Genomic DNA, 18,825 nt, shown 5'->3' with positions numbered 1-18,825 from the left:
ACTATGATGACTATTGCTCTGACCACCTAACATGGGAGTTCTAGAGTTTTACAAGAAAAACTTATTTAAGAAATCTAAATCTTCAAAACAGCACATGCTTTATAATTTTTCTTGTCAAAACACCTAACATTATTTAATTAAAAAGACATCATTGAAAGACCAAAAAAAAATGTACAGACACCAGCACAGTTAAGACCTCATCTTCTTCCATCTAAATGGAACCAAGCTGTCACTCAGTACCTCAAGGGTGATCTCAGATACAGGTCTGCATTGTGCACAGTTTCCACGACGACAATCTCTTCCATGGGTTTGGCACCTTCAACACCCACTCCACTGATGATGACAACTTCATCCCCAGAGTGCCAGTCTACAGCATCTTCTAGAGCCAACACTGTGTCATGGGCAGAGGCAGCTGCTCGAAGATGAGTGACAATTACTTCTGGTAGTGAACCTAAAGCAGTGGGAGGAAAATGTGCCTTCAGACATTCAAATAGTTAATACAAATGTGGTATTACTCAGCCAAAGAATCCTGTGAACAAATAACCTGGGAAAGTAAATTTCAGGCTCAATAAGCACCAATGCCTTCACTTTTTCATTGTTGTTGTTGTTGTTTAATCTGTCACATGGCAGCAATAAAAGTAATCCAGGATTGAGAATGGCATTACAAAAAACACAGGAATTAGAGTCAGACTTACAAATGAATCACAGTATTGCCATATTCTAACCATGTTCCTTTGGGTAATAAACTCAACAGTGGGCTTCAGTTTCCTCAGTTATAAAGCAGAAGTAGCAAGGCCTTCCCCCATAGGGTTTTAGGAGGATTAAATAACATAATATTCATAAAACATGTGTTTTGGACCTTATCATATAATAGACCCTCAATACACTGTGCTTTGAGTATGTAATTTTACCACCTATTTCTTATTCCAAATAAAAACAGATAGCTATTCATACTGAATTTCTAATCTAAAGACTTCAGCTCACTTTACAAATAGTGTTAGTAGAGTACAGAGTCAAAATTATCTCAGATTGTCCTGAACCATGTTGTATTGAATGATCTTTTCAAACTCTAAAATTGGGTGGGTTCCACAGAGGACTGCTATGCAAAATTGAAGGGTAGCTTGTGTCTCTAGGTACCTTGGTTGCTGTTGGAGTCCACAGCATCCATCCGATCCTCCGATGCCAGTAGGCTACTCCTTCACTGTCAAAGATTCAAGAAGGTAGACTGTCTCCCAGTTTACTCTATTTACTCTGGCCTTTTCCAGCAAGGGTCAAGGCAAAAAAATTTTTCAAGACATTATCTGAAGCAATACTTCAGAAAATACATGGCTAACTCCCAACTCCTTCTTCTTTCCTCAGTACATTTCCTTCCTCCTTTGCAATAGATCATAATTTACCTTTAGCCCACAGCAACTTCCTGTCCTCCCCTATTGCACTACAGTAATATAATAATACTTGAATCTCTAACTACAGGGATGGCCAATAATAAATCATTTTCAAATCATTTTAGATTTTCCTCTTTATTTATTTGACTGTGTATGTATGTGCACTTGCACCAATAATGTTGTTTTAGGCTTAAAAAGGTCTCTGGGTTAATGATGTAATTTCTAAAGTTTACTTGGGCAATAATTTTATCTTAAAAAAAACATTTAGAGTTCAAAATGTCTAATTATAGGGCAGGTAAAAATTAAGACATAAATCATCCCAAAAGAAAATAATTTTAATTTTGTTCCTTGTTTGTTTTAACCTTTGGGAACAACAAATTAAATAAAGTTTATTTATATGTATATGCACATATATGTGAATTTCTATGATTGGTTCTTCAACGTTTGCATAGAAAAATCTCTAAGAAGCAAAGAAAGTGTTTATCAAAGGCAAAATGCTATTAAAATCTGTGATCAATTGTTCACAATATTCAATATGCAACAAACACCTTCTATGCACCTACCAACATGCAAGCTATTCATGGAAGAACCAAGAGTAGGGACAACAAAAATATTTCTCAACTAATCATTCTTAATCAAATAAATAAAAAAATCATAGAATCTTTGAAGTGCATTTTTCATTATTAACATAAATTTATGTCCTTTCAAATGTTGACAGAGCCTCTATAACACAGTAAAATTATTTCAGAATTTACTCACACTCATAAAAAATATGAGAACATCAAGCCTGCATGCTTCATGGTTGCCAGTTGTATTTCTAGCTATGTAGGAGATAGCTATTATCATCATCCCAAATTTGAGAATGTCAAAATTATGATAATCAGCTGGGCTAGATTCTCTGCATCTAGCTTTTAGTCTCCTGGCTATTCTGCATTATTTTTTAAACTTTACTAAGATATTTTAATTACTTCCCTTCTTTTTCACTTAACCTACAGCATCTGCCTACAATACTCAGGAACAAAGCACCAAATTCTCCTCCTGACTTTTAAGATTCTCCATAATTTTACTCTACTTTATGGTCTCTGACTCCTTAATTAAGTCTCCATTCCAGGAAGCCCAGTCTCATTACCTCCTGTCATTTAACAGGATTCCTTCCATCTCAATCCCTTTGACCATTCTGTCTCTTCCACCTGAGTGCCCAGCCTTCTTCATGTTGCCTATTCTTCCAAAACACAAATCAAGCTCCACCTCTTCCACTGAATTTCAGGCAGCATTTCAGCCCATGCTTATGTCCACCTCCTCCCATAGACATTACAGTGCTGTGGGTCTTCCTTATGCAAAAGGCCTGTGTGCATCTGAGATTTAGGCATGCCCAAGCATATCTGGCTAGTTGATGGGCCATTTGTGTGAGTTGTGTTATTAGTGGGGGAGAAGCGTACACGAGGAGCAGGTGAGAGAAAAAGATGACAGAGACAGCATGGGATCTGCCTCAGATACGGATTTTCGCTCCTGACCAAACGGACCACTGAACCTGAAGAAAGGAGCTGAAGGAACTCTCCAGACGGATTTTGCACCTGATGCTCCTCTGTTGGGATTTTCATCAACTCTTTCTTCAGAATGATGTTAAACTTAATTCCTCAGAAAAGCCTCTGAGACCGCCCTAACGGGGTCAAACCCTCCCATCACCATGTCCCTCTCCTTGCCAGCACTGAACACATTGCCATTTGGCCTCTATTAATGCCCTTCTCTATTTGTCTCCCCTATTAAACAGGACAGGAGGAGTTATGCCTATATTTGCTCACCATGATAGCACCAATGCCTACCACAGTGTCTAGCATATAACAGGTGTTTAATAAATATGTACTGAATGAGGAAAATCATGACTGAGTCATGGAGAAACCAGCACTCCAAAGTTTTGGTGTCCAGGTGATTAGGTAGGACCCTGAGTGGCAAAAGAGGAAGTCACCGTGCTTCATCATGGGACGCAGCACACTGTACATCTCAGGGTATGACCACCTGGGCAGCAATGAAAGCCTGCGCCTTGGCAACCATGTGTTCAGGACTCTCATGGCAGGTATCGGCAGCGGGGGCTGGGATGAGGCAGCCCCAAGTACCTCCCTAAATGGAAGACAAGGACCAAGAAAGCCAAAATAGGAAGAATGGTGCATGAAAGATGAGACGGGCTAGTTGATGAACTCATGAAATTCGTCATGAGAATATCTACAGCAAGCAGGCAGAAATGCTGGAAAAGGCTGGAGGTTCTATGAGAGCTAGGGGAGGCAGGCAGTAAAATGTTTATGATCACTACTGAAATATCCCAGGTTGAGCAGGTTCGGAGAGGCCTGGAGAGATTTCAGTTATATAACCCATAGTCAGTACCATATATTTCAATACTAAATTAGTCCGTAATTATTACAATGCATGTGTCTTATCCCCCCATGAGGACAGTCAGCACCTTGGATGCAGGATATTGCCTTATGTTTCTTTTATATGTGTCAGAATTCCAGCATGGTCCCGGGCTCACAATTAGGATTCAACACATAGGGGATTTAAATGAACTATTTTGAATATTGCCTTCCGGATATTTTTCTGCAAATCTCCATCAGATATATACCTAAATGAGTATATAATAGCTAATATGTAAAAATTACTACAAAAACAATTATTAAGCACTTAGAATAAGTTCTATGCTAAGTAGTTTTACTCTAAAGTAAGAATTGTTTCTGTTGTTGGTTTTCTTTTAACAGATCATACAGCCTAGAAAGTTGAGATACTTCAAGGACATGATTACACAGCAATAAGATGTCAGCAGCAAGTTCTAAAACCAGGTCTTCTGGATCCAGAACCAAAGAACTGGACATATAATGGAATTCCTGACCTCTGGAAATATCTACAAATTAACTGTATCCAATCAAATTTGATTCTCAAAGCATTATATTCCTTACTTTATAAATATTATTTAAATGCCACACAAGGTGGAACGACTGCTTCTCTGATGAAGAAGGCATTGCACACATTTTGAACATGAGTCATTTCACCTCACAGCTCTTTTAAGAAACCCAGGTTGGGCAGCTGCCTTCCTTTCCCTACCACAAATCAAAAAACATAAAAATGCAGTTTTAAAAGCTCAATAGTTTATGAATATACTTAAATGAAAAAGAGTTATGATCCTAACTTATAATTTAATACACTGTTTAACCACTTTGGGCTTTCAACATTGACCTATTAACCAAACAAACTATTCATTTACTCCCACTAATAACTTCTACTCATAATTGTATTTCCTACAAATTATTGTTCAAGCATTTCAATGCCATCCATCCATAATTACACAGACACAGAGAACCATCTTACAAAATGAGCATGAAGAGAAAGAAAATAATCATTGTGGGTCAACACTCTTTAAAATAACTAATTGTCCTCTGGTTATTTTGTAGGACCTCCATCTTTATTCCAAGTAAATAACTGCCAAATCATTTAGAAGACAGAATCATTTCATTAAAAATAATGTTTGGATCAGAATAGACATATAAAAGAAGACACACACACAAAAAAAAAACACCTAGAATTTTTTCCCAAATATATGCAAATTATTTACCCTTATCTCCACTTGCAGCTTCCCTCTTACCCATAATAAAATAATGAATGTTATGTTTTCTCTTGTAGATAAATATCTGTCAAGAACTAGGAAGATATACATATAGGGAAAAGAGTCCTCCAGGTCCATGGCCAGTACAGGAAATAGACAAATGTCACAAATGCACCACATTAAGTGTTAAGACAGAGGGGCACCGAGGGTCTGCTGGCACACAAACACAGAGCACCTCACACAAAAGAAGGGGTTTTTTATGGTAATGGTATCCAGAGAAGAAGATAACTGAGTGGGTCTTGAAGGATAATCCATAGTGGACCAGGTGACAAAATCAGCAGAGCACTCTAGGCAAAGACAGTGGTGTACACAATCATCTGGGACAACATGACATATTCGAATAGCTGCTATCTATGTGACCTGGCTTGATTGCAAATATGTGGGAGGGATGGGGATGTGATGAGAGTCAGCAAAGCTGCACCTGGAAAGGTGAGCAGGACCCACCCAGGAAGGGCCTCCCCCAAAGAACTTAGAGTTTATTCCAAATGTGATTTGGAAACCACCAAAGAAATATGTGAGACGATAAATAAGAAATTGTACTGATTTGAGACTGGTGATATTTTAAGACTAGTGATATCAAACTGAGGGGAGAGAATCCTTAGTGAGAACACATGTTTAATGCAGATTGAGTCAAGTCCTAAAATGGGCAAGAGTCAAGTGGGAGCTTAATCTGCTCTAGCAACTGAATGGAGGTCAGAGTGTCTAGAGCAGTGGTTCTCAACCTTGGCTGCACATTAGAATCACCTGGGAATCATTTTAAAATCCTGGTTTCTGGGCCTCATCCTCCGGAAATTCTGTTTCGTTGTTACTAATGTTGTGGCCCCACCCCATTACAAAGAAACAGACTTTCTAGAGGATGAGGCCCAGAAATCAGGATTTTAAAAAGATTCCCAGGTGATTCTAATGTGCAGCCAAGGTTGAGAACCACTGGTCTAGTGCAAGATGAATGAGATGGCGTGCTATGACTGGGAAAACTAAAGCAGCACCTTATTGGCCTGTTTTAACAAACTTGAAAAATCTTATTCAAAATAGTTACTGATCAAATTTATGTGCTGAAACATCACTCAATGTGATATGAAGAAGAGATTACAGGAAAGTGAGTGAAAGTAAGACTACGTAGAAGACTACTGTAGAGGGCTAATGCAGTAAGTAGCTCAGACATGAAGTTTTGGAAGTTTCAGAAAGAGTTATGCAGTGGATCTGGAGAGAAATATAAAAATTTGAGATTTCTTTTGGACAATCAAGATTGTGAGATTAAATCTACAGGTCAGAAATAACATGTCAATGACACCTCACAGGTCCATAACTGAAGCAAATTGGCAGATAAAGAGAAACACTTGGGGATGAAAATAATAAATCCACTCAATAAATATTTATCGAGCATCTATTACATTGCTGTTCTAGTACTACAAATACAGTAGTGAGCAAAACAGTAAAAAAAGAAAAAAGAAAGAAAGAAAGAAAGAAAGGAAGGAAGGAAGGAAGGAAGGAAGGAAGGAAGGAAGGAAGGAAGGAAGGAAGGAAGGAAGGAAGAAAAAACCCTGCCCTCATGTAGTGGCATTCAGCTTTAGATGACAATTTTAAATAGGTTATTTTTTAGCTAGTAAAGAGAATATACAAGTGAAAAGATAAATCTGTAGCTCAGAAGAGAGGTCCAAGGCAAGATATAAAAGAAACATATCAATAGATGTTACTCCATGAGAATGGGTAGGATTACTTGGGAGAAGTATACAGTTATAAATGAAGTGTACCTGTGACCAAGCCCATGGGAATATGGTCATTTGAAGATTGGGTAGATGAGACAAGATCCTAAGAAGGGCAGTAAAAGGAAGAAAACCAAAAGATGAAGATATGCACAACCATATTTAAACAAAAGAATGCAGTATATAGTATGGTAATGGTATCCAGAACATCATATTTCTCCATGCAATTGCTTGGGGACTCATTCCTCCCCATCTCTTTATTCTTTTTTGTTATTGTTAGGGTCTGGGCATGCTGCCCAGCATCTCTTGTACTTGAGTCCTATTCCACACTGTTCATTTCATCCTTCTGCCAATGGAAGGTAAGGTGCACAGTAGCATAATATGAGCTTTAAGGGGAAAGAGATGGAGAGAAAATCCTGCCCTTCTATTATTCTTCATTTCCCTCTTCTTTCCACCAACACCTGTCCAGATCCTGTTCATATACTATCTTTAACAACAGTAGGAGGTGATAAGTAACCAGAGGAATTTGAGAAAGGTCAACTATTGCAGATCATTCCACTTGCATCTAAGTTGACTCTTTCTACTCCCAGACCCCACAATGTGCTGGAACTCACAACTAGGCCACAAGGTCAGAGGTCCTGAGAACACCATCTGTTACTATTACTCAGTAAAAAATAAATTGAGATAGTAGAAAGCAAATGGAGAGAGATGTGTCCCTGGAATCTCATGTTGGAAATGGAACCTACCTCCTCATACAATTAGTCTAATATTCAGTGGTCAGCTGCTCTACCCCCATTAACGTTATACAGTAAGGAGATGTAGGTGAACTAGACTTTTGAAGGCTCATGTAGTTCCTTCACCACAAGATTTATCAGCATTTCTTTGAGAAAAATGTATTCCAAGTTCCAACCAACCAACCCAAACCATTTGTGAACTGGAGGCGATCCAATTTGCGGTACTTCAGATGAGAAGACCATGACATTAGCATTAATAGAAGACTATCTGGCAGACCAAAGAGATGGAACGGGAGCATTTTTCACATACCATTTCCCTCTGCCCTTGAGAACCACTTGCTCTGAAAGCTCCCTTGGGTGAAAAGAAAAGCTGGCGGGGAATTCTGCATGAGCTTGCCTCTCTGTGCACTATGAGCCTCTGCATCATTGCAGGGCAATCTCTGGTGGTACCGCCTGAGCAGGGAACAAGTGCCTGCAGGAGGGAGAAGGCTACCAGAGCAATCCTCTAAATATGCAGATGAACTGGCTGCATCCACAGCTGATCAGCAGACATTCCCACACTGATGAAAAGGAATTGGGCACAAAGTCTGCTTCCAATGCTGAGAAGAAGTTTGCCATTCTTTTTGAGTAAAGGTTTAAACCAAGGCTAACCAAGGCTATTTGGGTGGTGCAGTGAACCATACTTTGATTAAAGACCTTCTCTAGAGGTGTGAAAGAAAGGCTAACGTTTGTTTCTACCCAATCTGAGCATTACTGTTGCTACTGTGATTAAAAGTAAATGAATGAGAAGAATCAAAAGATAAAGCTCAAAATACCCAGGAGATAGTGCATTCATTGTAAGTTAAGTAAAATATCTGAAACATGGGTCCTAGCTCCTATGAGGATTTCAGGACAATTCAATAAATGTCATTTTTCGGCCCTACAGAACTGTAGTGAAAATTCCTTTACTTAGAGGTGCAAAATCCACTTGGTCAGAGCTTAAGTCTCCTATAGGCTGTTCTTAATAGCTACCTCTATTCATTGTGTAAAAAATACATAAAAATTCAGAGATATTTCAGACAAGATAATCATTTTGATAATCATCATTATGATCTATGTTTTGAAGTGGAGGTGACAGTAAGGAGAAAAAGAGCTAATATTCAATAACATCGTTGTTGTTTTTTTAGAAAAGCAATAAGTGTATAATTTTAAAAGAAAAATGTAGACAAGCGAAAAGAAGACAATAAAAACATCCACAATCTTAGTGCAGTATATTAATATATGTTGCTCCTGTCCTTTAGCTATGTTCATATGTTGGCAAAATTTCAAATGTAAACAAAAATGCTATAATTCTGTACATTGCATTTTTATAAATTCTCTCTTATAAATATAATAGAAATATCCTTCAGCTGTATTATATATTATTTAGCATCATGACAGTATCACAGTATATATTTAAAATAGATATTTTATATACTAATCCCTTATTTATTCATATTCAGTTTTTTCCTATTATTTTGCTCAGATGAACAATGCAATATACTTGAGCATAATGTGTATGCATAATCATGATCATCTCCTAGAATAAATTCCTGAAAGTGTCATATCATTTCCTGATATGACATATCAGTGCATACACCTAGTTTTAAGCCTTCTCATATATTCAGCAAATCTTCTCATAGAACAACTGAATGTACTTCTACACTCACTGGCAGCATATTTTAGTGCCAGTCCTTCAGACTTTCTACTACTGTTTTTTCAGTTTGGGGCGATTTGATTGTGAAAAAAGAAAATCACTTTTGTAATTAATTTGGATTTCTTTGATTCTTAATGTGAAGCTAGGAGAAAAGTCATAAAAAAAAATCCCTCACCGTGAACACAGAATACTCCCAAAATCTGTACACATACCATCATATTGACTGGACACTTGCATTAATTTTACTGATATATCTATAGCATTGGTCAGATTTTCAATTTGTCCTAAAAAGTTCTTTATTTATAAAACACATTAACCTATATCTGTAGCAAATAAAATTTTGGTGTATGGTAACAGTAACATTTAAAATTCCTAGGGGTATGTTGCTGTTTTAGTTTTCTATTACTGCTATAATAAATTACCACAAAATTATTGTCTTAAAACAACACAAACATATTATCCTATAGCTCTGGAGGTGAGAATTCTGAAATTGTTTTCCCTGAGCTAAAATCAAGGTGTCAGCAGGCTGCTTTCTTCTGAGGACTCAGAAAGAAAAATTCATTTCCTTGCCATTCTCAGCTTCTAGTGGTGCTCGTATTCCTTGGCTTGTAGCTGGTGGGCCTCCCCCTGTTTCAAAGGGCCTCACTCCTATCTCTGCTTCCTTCATCGCATCACCTTGTCCTCTGACTGACTCTTCCTGTGTGCTTCTCACTAGATCCATGTGATTACATGCTTCCACCTGGATAATCCAAGATAATCTCCCCATTTCAAGATCTTTCATTTCATCACAACTGCAAAGTCCCTTTTGCCAACTAAGGTAAACTTCATGGGCTCCAGGAATTGGGATATGAACATATTTGGGGCCATTTTTCAGACTCTCACAACTGTATTGTTGAATAAGTAGTGTTGAGTAAATTGACTAGCCATCTGAAAAAAAAAATAAACTTACACACTAATTAAAATAAATCGTAGGTGGATTAAAGTAGGGCTTGGCAACCCTTTTCTGCTAAGAACTGGATAGGACATAGTTTTGAGTTAGCAGGCCAGGTAGTCTCTGTTGCAACTACTCAACTCTGCCATGGCAGCATGAAGCCACCCTGGACAACACCATAGATAAGAACTAAACAAATGATCATGGCTGGACTTCGATAAAACTGTGTTTATAAAAAATGCCAATAGGCCAAGTTTGGCCCATGGACCATAGTTTGCAGACTGGATTAAAGGCATTAATGTGAAATTTAAAGAGAGAGAAACAATAAAAGTACCAGAAAACAAATAGGTAAATTTTTATACAGTTTTTGTATAGGCAAGAATTTTCTAAATGTGAAGTCAAAAGCAGAAACCATAAAGGGACATATTTGTAGCTTTGCCACCATAGAGATCAGAAAATGCCATAAAAATATGGAAGGTAAATAGCAAACTGGGAAAGTAAGAGGCTCTTTGTGCCCCATCAAGAATGTTATAAAGGGAGCCATTAAGAACGAAGCCCCGCCCGGCCGGTGTGCTTCAGTGGTTGAGCATTGACCTATGAACCAGGAGGTCACAGTTTAATTCCTAGTCAGGGCATATGCCCAGGTCACAGGCTCTATCCCCAGTAGAGGGCATGCAGGAGGCAGCCAATCAATGATTCTCTCTCATTACTGATGTTTCCATCTCTCTCTCCCTCTCTTCCTCTCTGAAATCAATAAAAATATATTTTAAAAAAATAAAAAAAGAATGAAGCCCCACTTGGAATCCCAAAATAACCTGAAAAATTAAAGCTGAGAAGACTTCCAGAAACTTAAAAGGGGCATCTTCTGTTTGCCTTTCCTCCACAAGTAAACACTAGCTGTGTGTACACAAAGTAGCACAAGTTTGTGTGCATTTTAAACCGACAAAGAGGATGGAATGAATATTAATTACCTCTCCTCTGGGCCCCAGTCTTTACATCTATAAGATGAAAGAAATAATCCCAGTCTTTCCTACTTCACAGAGTTGTTGTGGGTAAAATAAAGAAAAGAATGGGAAGCAGCTTTGAAAATTATAAAGTGCCAGGATCTAGGTAAAATCCAATTTTAACAAATACTGACTATAATACCCAATTCAATGATACTCTTTCTCCATGACCAGGCTGAAAGCAATACTATTAATAGCATTGCTTTGATGATACATAAGGAAGAATTCCCTTTGAAGGAAAAATCACAAGCTCTTGCCTATGTAGCCATCCACTCACTTTAAAAAGTTGAATTTCTTTTGGTACTCAAAAGTGTAAAAAAAAACACCTGTAAAATCTAGCCTATATTAACCAATTAATACACTAAAAGAAGTTTACTGAGACCTGGGGCATCTCAGTGGAACAGGCTGGATAACAAGGCAGGCAGTAGGGGCAGAGACTTCAGACAGGACATTATAATCATGTTAGAAATTTTCAACTTTATCCTAGGAACCATCAGAAGCCACTGAAAAGTTCTGAGCAGTGGCATGATATGAACAGATCTGTGTTTTTCAAAGGTCACCTTGGCTACAGGGTAAAGAATGAATTGGAGAGGAACCAAAATGGCAACTCTAAAAGATAAATAGAAAGCTTAAACAACCGTCAGACAGAAGTTGGTGGTTTCATTCACTAAGGTGACAGTAATGGAGGTGGAGAAAAGTAAATGGGCTTATGAGTCATCTAAGAATTAAATCAAGACTTGGTGACGGACACAATACAGGAAACAATAGAGGATATCAAAACTGACAACCAGGTTTCTGGCTGACAGATATACTGGAAAATAATACACCCCATACCACCTTTAGAATAATAATAAAGCAGCTTCATCAAATCAAAATGGTAAGCATAGAAAAGCAACATGACAAAACCTAACATTTATTGAGTAATTATTCCATGCCTGGCATTGTGCTAAGTGCTTCACATGTTTTATTTTATTTCAACCACATAACAATTCCATAAGAAGTGTTTAAGAATCAGCTCCATTTTATAGATATGAAGACTGAAACACTAAGGAGATAACTTTTTCAAGGTCAACCAGCTAGGTATTTGGACTCAAGCAGCCTACTTTCTCTAATACCCAGCCAGAGGAAGATGAGTGAGTGAATGCTCCATGACTGAGCAAGGTCAAGCTCATCTGGAGAAAATGCAGACTGTGAGCCAAGATTCTTAGTCCTAGCAGGAAAGTGAACTATAGAAATATTGAGAGGAAGTGATGAATCTTGAAGCTAGTTATTCCTCCTTGGGAAGTTTTGTGTCAAGACAAGAGATTTGATATCTTCATGGATTAGGTGTCCAAGGTATAACAGTCAGTTATAGAAAATGGAATCCACTACAGTGACTATGATGGTTACTTTTATGTGTCGACTTCACTATGCTATGGGGTGCCAGACATTGGCCAAACATTATTCTGGGTTGCCTGTGAAGGCATTTCTGGATGAGATTAACATTTGAATCCACAGACTAAGTAAAGTAGATTGCCCTTCCTAGGGTGGGTGGGCCTCATGAAATCCATCCAAGACCCAAAAAGTACAAAGAGCTGAGTACGAAGGAACTCCTGCATGAGCCACTTCCCTGGTCACAGTAGCAGTTTCAGTGATGTGCTTTATTACCCAAACAGGGCCAAAGTTAATTCTGAGGCTTTTATTCAAGCTTTTCATTTAGTTATGTACACAACAAATATTTCTTAAAAGCCTACTATGAGTTTAGGCATTGTTGCAGGAAATGGAGATTTTGTAAATGAAAAATGGGAATATCTCTGTGCCTTTGTGATATATGCATTCTACTAGAGGAGACACTAGAATATGTACAATAACTATGATAAATAAGCTTATATAATATGTTATTGTTAAAAGTAAAGGGAATACAACAAAAGAAAGATATGAAATGTTAATGGAAGGGATACTGAAATTTGCTCAAGTCAAATAGCTATTGGAAAAGGGTCACCCTTTCACCTGGACCTGCAGGGACCCATTTCTGCCTCCATGAGGAGAGAGCTTGATCGAAAATGAAGCCAAGTCAGGGGAAAGCAGAACCAAGAACTGAAGAGGAACAAGTTCTAATGACTTCATCAGAGCACCTGCAATCAATTGTGCCTCAAGTTTTTGCAGTTGTATGAGGTAATAAATGACCTAATTTTTGTTTGAATTGGGTTTCTGTCACTTGCAACCAAAAGATACCTACCTGACAAATGCCAACACTTTCAGATATATATAGTAACTTAAAGTATCTTACGATGTATTTTTAAGTGGGGTTCCTGCTGTACTTGGAGTGTTGAATAGCTAGAACTCATTTCTAATTAGCAGGATACATTTACATGTAAACACCAAATATCCTAAAGGCCTTAAAAACAGCATGTTCACTTCCACACATTTAAACATTAAAGTGTGGTTGAGACTCTTCAGTTAAGGAACACTTTCTTATAGATTGTACCAAGGTCAGTCCTCCAGATTGAGCCATTGCAAATTCTAAGTTATCTCACTTTAAGAAGTTTTTACCTGATATGTTTCGGCCATTGTGCATAGAATAGTAGCACTTAGGACATTTTTAAGCATTATTAGAATGGAGAAAATTTCCACCTTACTTTTTGTTGCTAGTGTTGGTTATGGTTGGGGGACATGCAGTTAAAGACTGATTCTCATCTTCTCTGAATTGAGAACCATAAGTCCAGTCATTGACCACCCTACCATTCTGAGGGTTCCAAGTACACTAGAACCATGCTCACTAGTGCTAACTTGACTACTTGATCTGCAACAACATACTAGTACAAGCTGGACAGAAACCCAAAACTATAATGAAGATTATTTCAATTTAAGATTATAGAAAGCAATGAATAGATTTTAAATTTTCCCAATCCTTCTTCCTCCATTCTTACCCTTAATTTGATCTTCTTCCTTTCCACCCCTGGATTAAGATAAAATAAAACACAACAAAAACATGCACACAAAACAACACAAACAATAAAATCAGCAGTTGCTCTCTCTTTGACACAATGTTCACATATGCAGCAAATTGTTGAGCAGAACTTCCCCAAAACCAACCAAGAAGACCCAAGCAGGGAGCAAAGAAATGGTAAGCACTCCTCTTTGTGAGCCTGGAACAGTTAGGGAGGAGCCATTTACTCATTTCCTTGGGGCTTATTAAAAGAAGGCTAATCTAACTCTGCCATTTGAACCATCCCTGGACAGACAGACCCCCGCCTCAGGCTATATAAGTGACAGAGAGGGAATTAAAAGGGAATCTCAGAGATGGAGGTGAATCATCAGCCTAAGGGACCTGGCCTTTACCATTGAGCAGCGGTTCTCAACCTGTGGGTCGAGACCCCTTTGGGGGTCGAATGACCCTTTCACAGGGGTCACCTCAGACCATCGGAAAACACATATATAATTACGTATTGTTTTTGTGATTAACCACTATGCTTTAATTATGTTCAATTTGTCACAATGAAATTGGGGGTCACCACAACATGAGGAACTGTATTAAAGGGTCGCGGCATTAGGAAGGTTGAGAACCACTGCTCAGTGGTTCTCAACCAGTGGGTCGCAACCCCTTTGGGGGTCGAACCACCCTTTCACAGGGGTCGCCTAAGACCATTGGAAAACACATATATAATTACATATTGTTTTGGTGATTAATCACTATGCTTTAATTATGTTCAATTTATAACAATGAAAATACATCCTGCATATCAGATATTTACATTATGATTCATAACAGTAGCAAAATTACAGTTATGAAGTAGCAACGAAAATAATTTTATGGTTGGGGGTCACCATAAAATTATTATGTATTAAAGGGTCGTGGCATTAGGAAGGTTGAGAACCACTGGTCTATATGAAACCAGGAAATGCAGTGGCCATATGGAACAAACCCTTAAGCAGTCAGAGCCAGTGAAGGCAATACATGTAGCGAGTCCCAGAAGTGAGAGACGGAGTCCTGACGGCATCTGGACCCTTAGAGACAGCCATGCCAAAGTCCAGGTGCCTTCTTGCCCATCCTGCAGTTTGATCGAGAAGTGATAAATTTTGGGTTTTATCTAAGTTTGTTTGCACTGGGTTCCCATCCCTTAAAACCAAATAATTTAAGAGCAGTAAAGCCACAGGTAAAAATGCCATGCCATACCCATGGTTTATATTTCTGCCCAAAGGAAGCAGAGACAGAAAGGAAGGAAGACCTCTGGTCTAGAAGAAATGAGTAAAGAGCAGGAGCAAGAGGAGATGTTCTGGATGTAAAAGAGATAGGACTAAAAATGCTTGATAGGTGGTCAAGAGCAGAGATCTGAAAATATATTGTCAAATATAGAGGAGCTGTTGTAAGATGAAAATGGGCTCTAAAAATTTTCATCTCACATCAAAGAACAGATGATAGGAATGTCCTCACGCTCCATCACTCTTGGGGAAGTAAGGGATCACACAGAGAGAGGCTCTGATCTCCCTAAAGTGTCTACACATGGCAGTTAAAGAGGATGAGCTAGTAGAGTTGGTTTCAATCACTACTTTGGCAATGGAACTATTTTCTTCTAATGAAATGTTACATTGACTGCAAATATAGAATAAAGAACAATAAATTAGTTACTTGAGCAATTTAAACCTTGATTGCTTGACCCCCCTCCCCAAACACTTCATTGTTTGTGAAACACCTGAAGCTTCTCCCAGAAGCCTTTGGATTTGGGGGAGCACAGTATGGAAACCACTGACCAGGAACACTCTCCTACACACCTGTGTACACCATGCCCCAAGACTGTGCTTTAAGACAGCCTAGAACAGCCGTGGGCAAACTACGGCCCGCGGGCCGAATGAATAAAACTAAAAAAAAAAAAAAAAAAGACCATACCCTTTTATGTAATGATGTTTACTTTGAATTTATATTAGTTCACACAAACACTCCATCCATGCTTTTGTTCCGGCCCTCCGGTCCAGTTTAAGAACCCATTGTGGCCCTCGAGTCAAAAAGTTTGCCCACCCCTGGCCTAGAATCAGTTGGCAGCTACAGTAACAGTGCCAGGTACAATCATTTTAAAAGCATAGAATTTGCATATAGATACTAGGTACTTTTAAAAGAAAAATAAGCCATATTTAAACTTATTTCTTTAGACTACTTTGGTCTTATTTATACCTACCAAATTCTCCTCTTTGTAATGACTGCTCTAGTGCTTTCCCTCAATCATACACCCACATACTAGCTTTTCTCAGAAACTTCCATTTATATTTAATGCCCGTATCTTGTAAATTTCTTAAAAAGGACAAAGACAGAACTCCATTCAAGGCCATAAGACTGCTTTTGCTCCTAAGAAACTGTCAGCCAAATTTCTCAGGGAGGAACTAGAAATGAAGTGAGAGACATTGATAAATTTCCCTGCTGAACAATCAATAAAAGCCCCGCCATGCTGTTCAGACTCCCACTGTGGAAGCAAGGGCCGTAATTACATTGTCAAAAATTCAAGTTGCCCAGGCTGACAGCGACCCCTTGAAAAGTGACATGTGATTGGCACTCGGTTTAGGGTGGTGAACCTGGATTGGCAGACAGAGTGAGGAAGGCAAAAGGCAAGAGTGAAATTTCCTTATTGACTACAACTACCCAAACCCCAGACTGCCCCTCTTGGAGGGATCCTGAGACCCTTTAGTCATATTAAATATCCAAGTGAGTAGTGGACAGAACTCCCTGAGCCACTGAACTCCATGAGAGATTCAGAACACGCCCTGCCCCAATCCACTCCCAAACCCAGAGAAAGAGAGAGAGTGTTGTGTGTGGCTGAGTGTTCTTGTAGGTGTATGTGTGTGCATGTGCGTGCACATGAATGCATTTTTCTACATTAAAAGAAAAACATGAAATGTGCTTTCAACTCCATCCTTCCTCGTGACAGCTGAACAGCAAAGCCTGTTTGCTTAGCAATTTTAATCTATGATAAAAACCAGCCTGAGCGGAAAGGTTACAGGGGTGGCAATGAAGAATGAGACGGGAAGGAGAAGGTGGGGAAAGCTGTATGACTGACCCGCAGACCCATCTGTGTGATTCTCTAGGACCCGAGCTGGAGTTAAATTGGTCTCCATCAGTCAGGCCTCTTACTGTTGCATGCTAGGAATAAAACGCCTGCAAAACGCTTCATTTGCTCAGCAGTGCTCCGCTTCTGGCTAAACTGAGGAGCATGAAAATGATTTCCAAGAAGCCTTTATTGTAACCACGCCCGGGAATGGTGGTTATTCACTGCTGGGAAACAGCTGCACCAGGAGAGATTACAATCAAAAGGTGTTCTTCACTAGGTGTGGGAACAGAACAGGAGCTGCCTGGGAATGTGGCTGCCTCGTGATCTCCAGAGCTAAAATCCTTCTCTTGCTTTGGAAAAAAGTAGACAGAAATTAACAAGGAGAGAAATCTCTAGGCAGAACTAGCCTCATGCCAAATTTTGAAAGAGAGGTCCCTCCCTGGCCCCTCTAAAAGAAAATGAGATCATTGACATTGGATACTCAATGGGAGAAAAAAAAAAAAGAATATAATCAAAATAGCCGTGGCTAACACTGCTTGAGTGTTAGCAAGTACCTGATGCTTCCGAGCAGTTCACAAGCAGTAAGTCTAGGGGGTGAAGATTGTGTTTTCCTGCTTTTAGGGAAATTAACTTGCCCAAGGTCACCGTTGATAAGCGGCAGACCTGCACTAATTTATGATTCCAAAACTATTAACCACTAAAAACAGCACTTCTCCAAGTGCAGTCAGTGGGATACTCCACTCAAATCATCCGAGGGATCCATTGAAGTGCACATTCCTGGGTCCCCCTCAGGCCATTGGAGCCAAGCTCTGGGGGTGAGACCCAGAAACCTGCATTGTAGAAACCTCCTGGAGAAGAGTCTTCTAGGCACTAAAGTTGGTGAACCTCCTCACTGATCATCCTGGAAGCTGAGTGAACCCCAGGTCATTAGGGACCTTCTGGGTGCCAAGCTGTGAATCAAGTCGCTCCCTGTTTTGCATACTTGACAACCAAAGAAAATTAGTTTCTCCCCAAAGCCCCAGTGTCAGCAGACCCACCTCTGGCCCTGGGAAAAGGCCAGCAAAATTACGTAACGATTTTAACTATGATGTACCGCCATGCTGGAGGGAAAATCTGTTTGAGACCTCAGGTGGTGAGGGAGGAAGGCGAAGGGAGAGGATTGATGAATTCTGTCTGTGACTGAATTCTCTGACTGAGACTGCGCGAAGGGAGACACTCTCCTAGTGGTAAGATCTTTCCCACATCACATTTCTTTCAAATGAGTGAGATGCAGCAGCATCATGTCAGAGTGGAAAACAGCTTGATTCTGCCTGTGTCCGGTGTGCAAGCTCTATGTCTTGGGAGAGATTCCCATCACTACTATATTGGTGGGGCTTTGGGGGAACAGTTGTTGATGACAACCTAACCCTGGGAATACAGGGAAGATGGGAGCTGGGGGTTATGGGGAAAGGTTGAAGAGCAGGGGAGAAGACAGAAACAGGGGAGCAGGCGAAGAGATGTCTACACTCTCAATATCCTGTAACATCACAAGGCAACATTTTTTTTAACTTTCAGAATCTCAAAACATATTAAAAGCATGTACTTTGCTTCAATTGCCCCCTATTGATTGCAAGAAATGACACTCGGGATTCTCTTAACTTGACATCTATTTAAACATAAAAGCTTAGGAGCACAGGGTACATTTAAAATACAGGCAAAAAAGTGTATTTATTAACTCTTTCACTGAT

At 39.2% G+C, this 18,825-nt stretch overlaps 1 protein-coding gene across 1 annotated transcript in view; it reads right to left on the bottom strand.

Annotated features, from left to right (window-relative positions):
* The window catches only part of PKHD1 (PKHD1 ciliary IPT domain containing fibrocystin/polyductin), a 409,206-nt gene that overhangs the window by 239,129 nt on the left and 151,252 nt on the right, over positions 1–18,825 (bottom strand). The window contains exon 38 of the mRNA XM_059701438.1: positions 241–451. Coding sequence (XP_059557421.1) covers positions 241–451 — 211 coding nt within the window. The remainder of the gene's footprint in view (positions 1–240; positions 452–18,825) is intronic.

Source organism: Myotis daubentonii, chromosome 6 (genome assembly GCF_963259705.1).
Source record: "Myotis daubentonii chromosome 6, mMyoDau2.1, whole genome shotgun sequence".
In the NCBI taxonomy this organism is placed as follows: Eukaryota; Metazoa; Chordata; class Mammalia; order Chiroptera; family Vespertilionidae; genus Myotis; species Myotis daubentonii.
The sequence above is the reverse complement of the archived record's forward strand: the minus strand, read 5'-3'. Positions and strand labels throughout refer to the sequence as shown.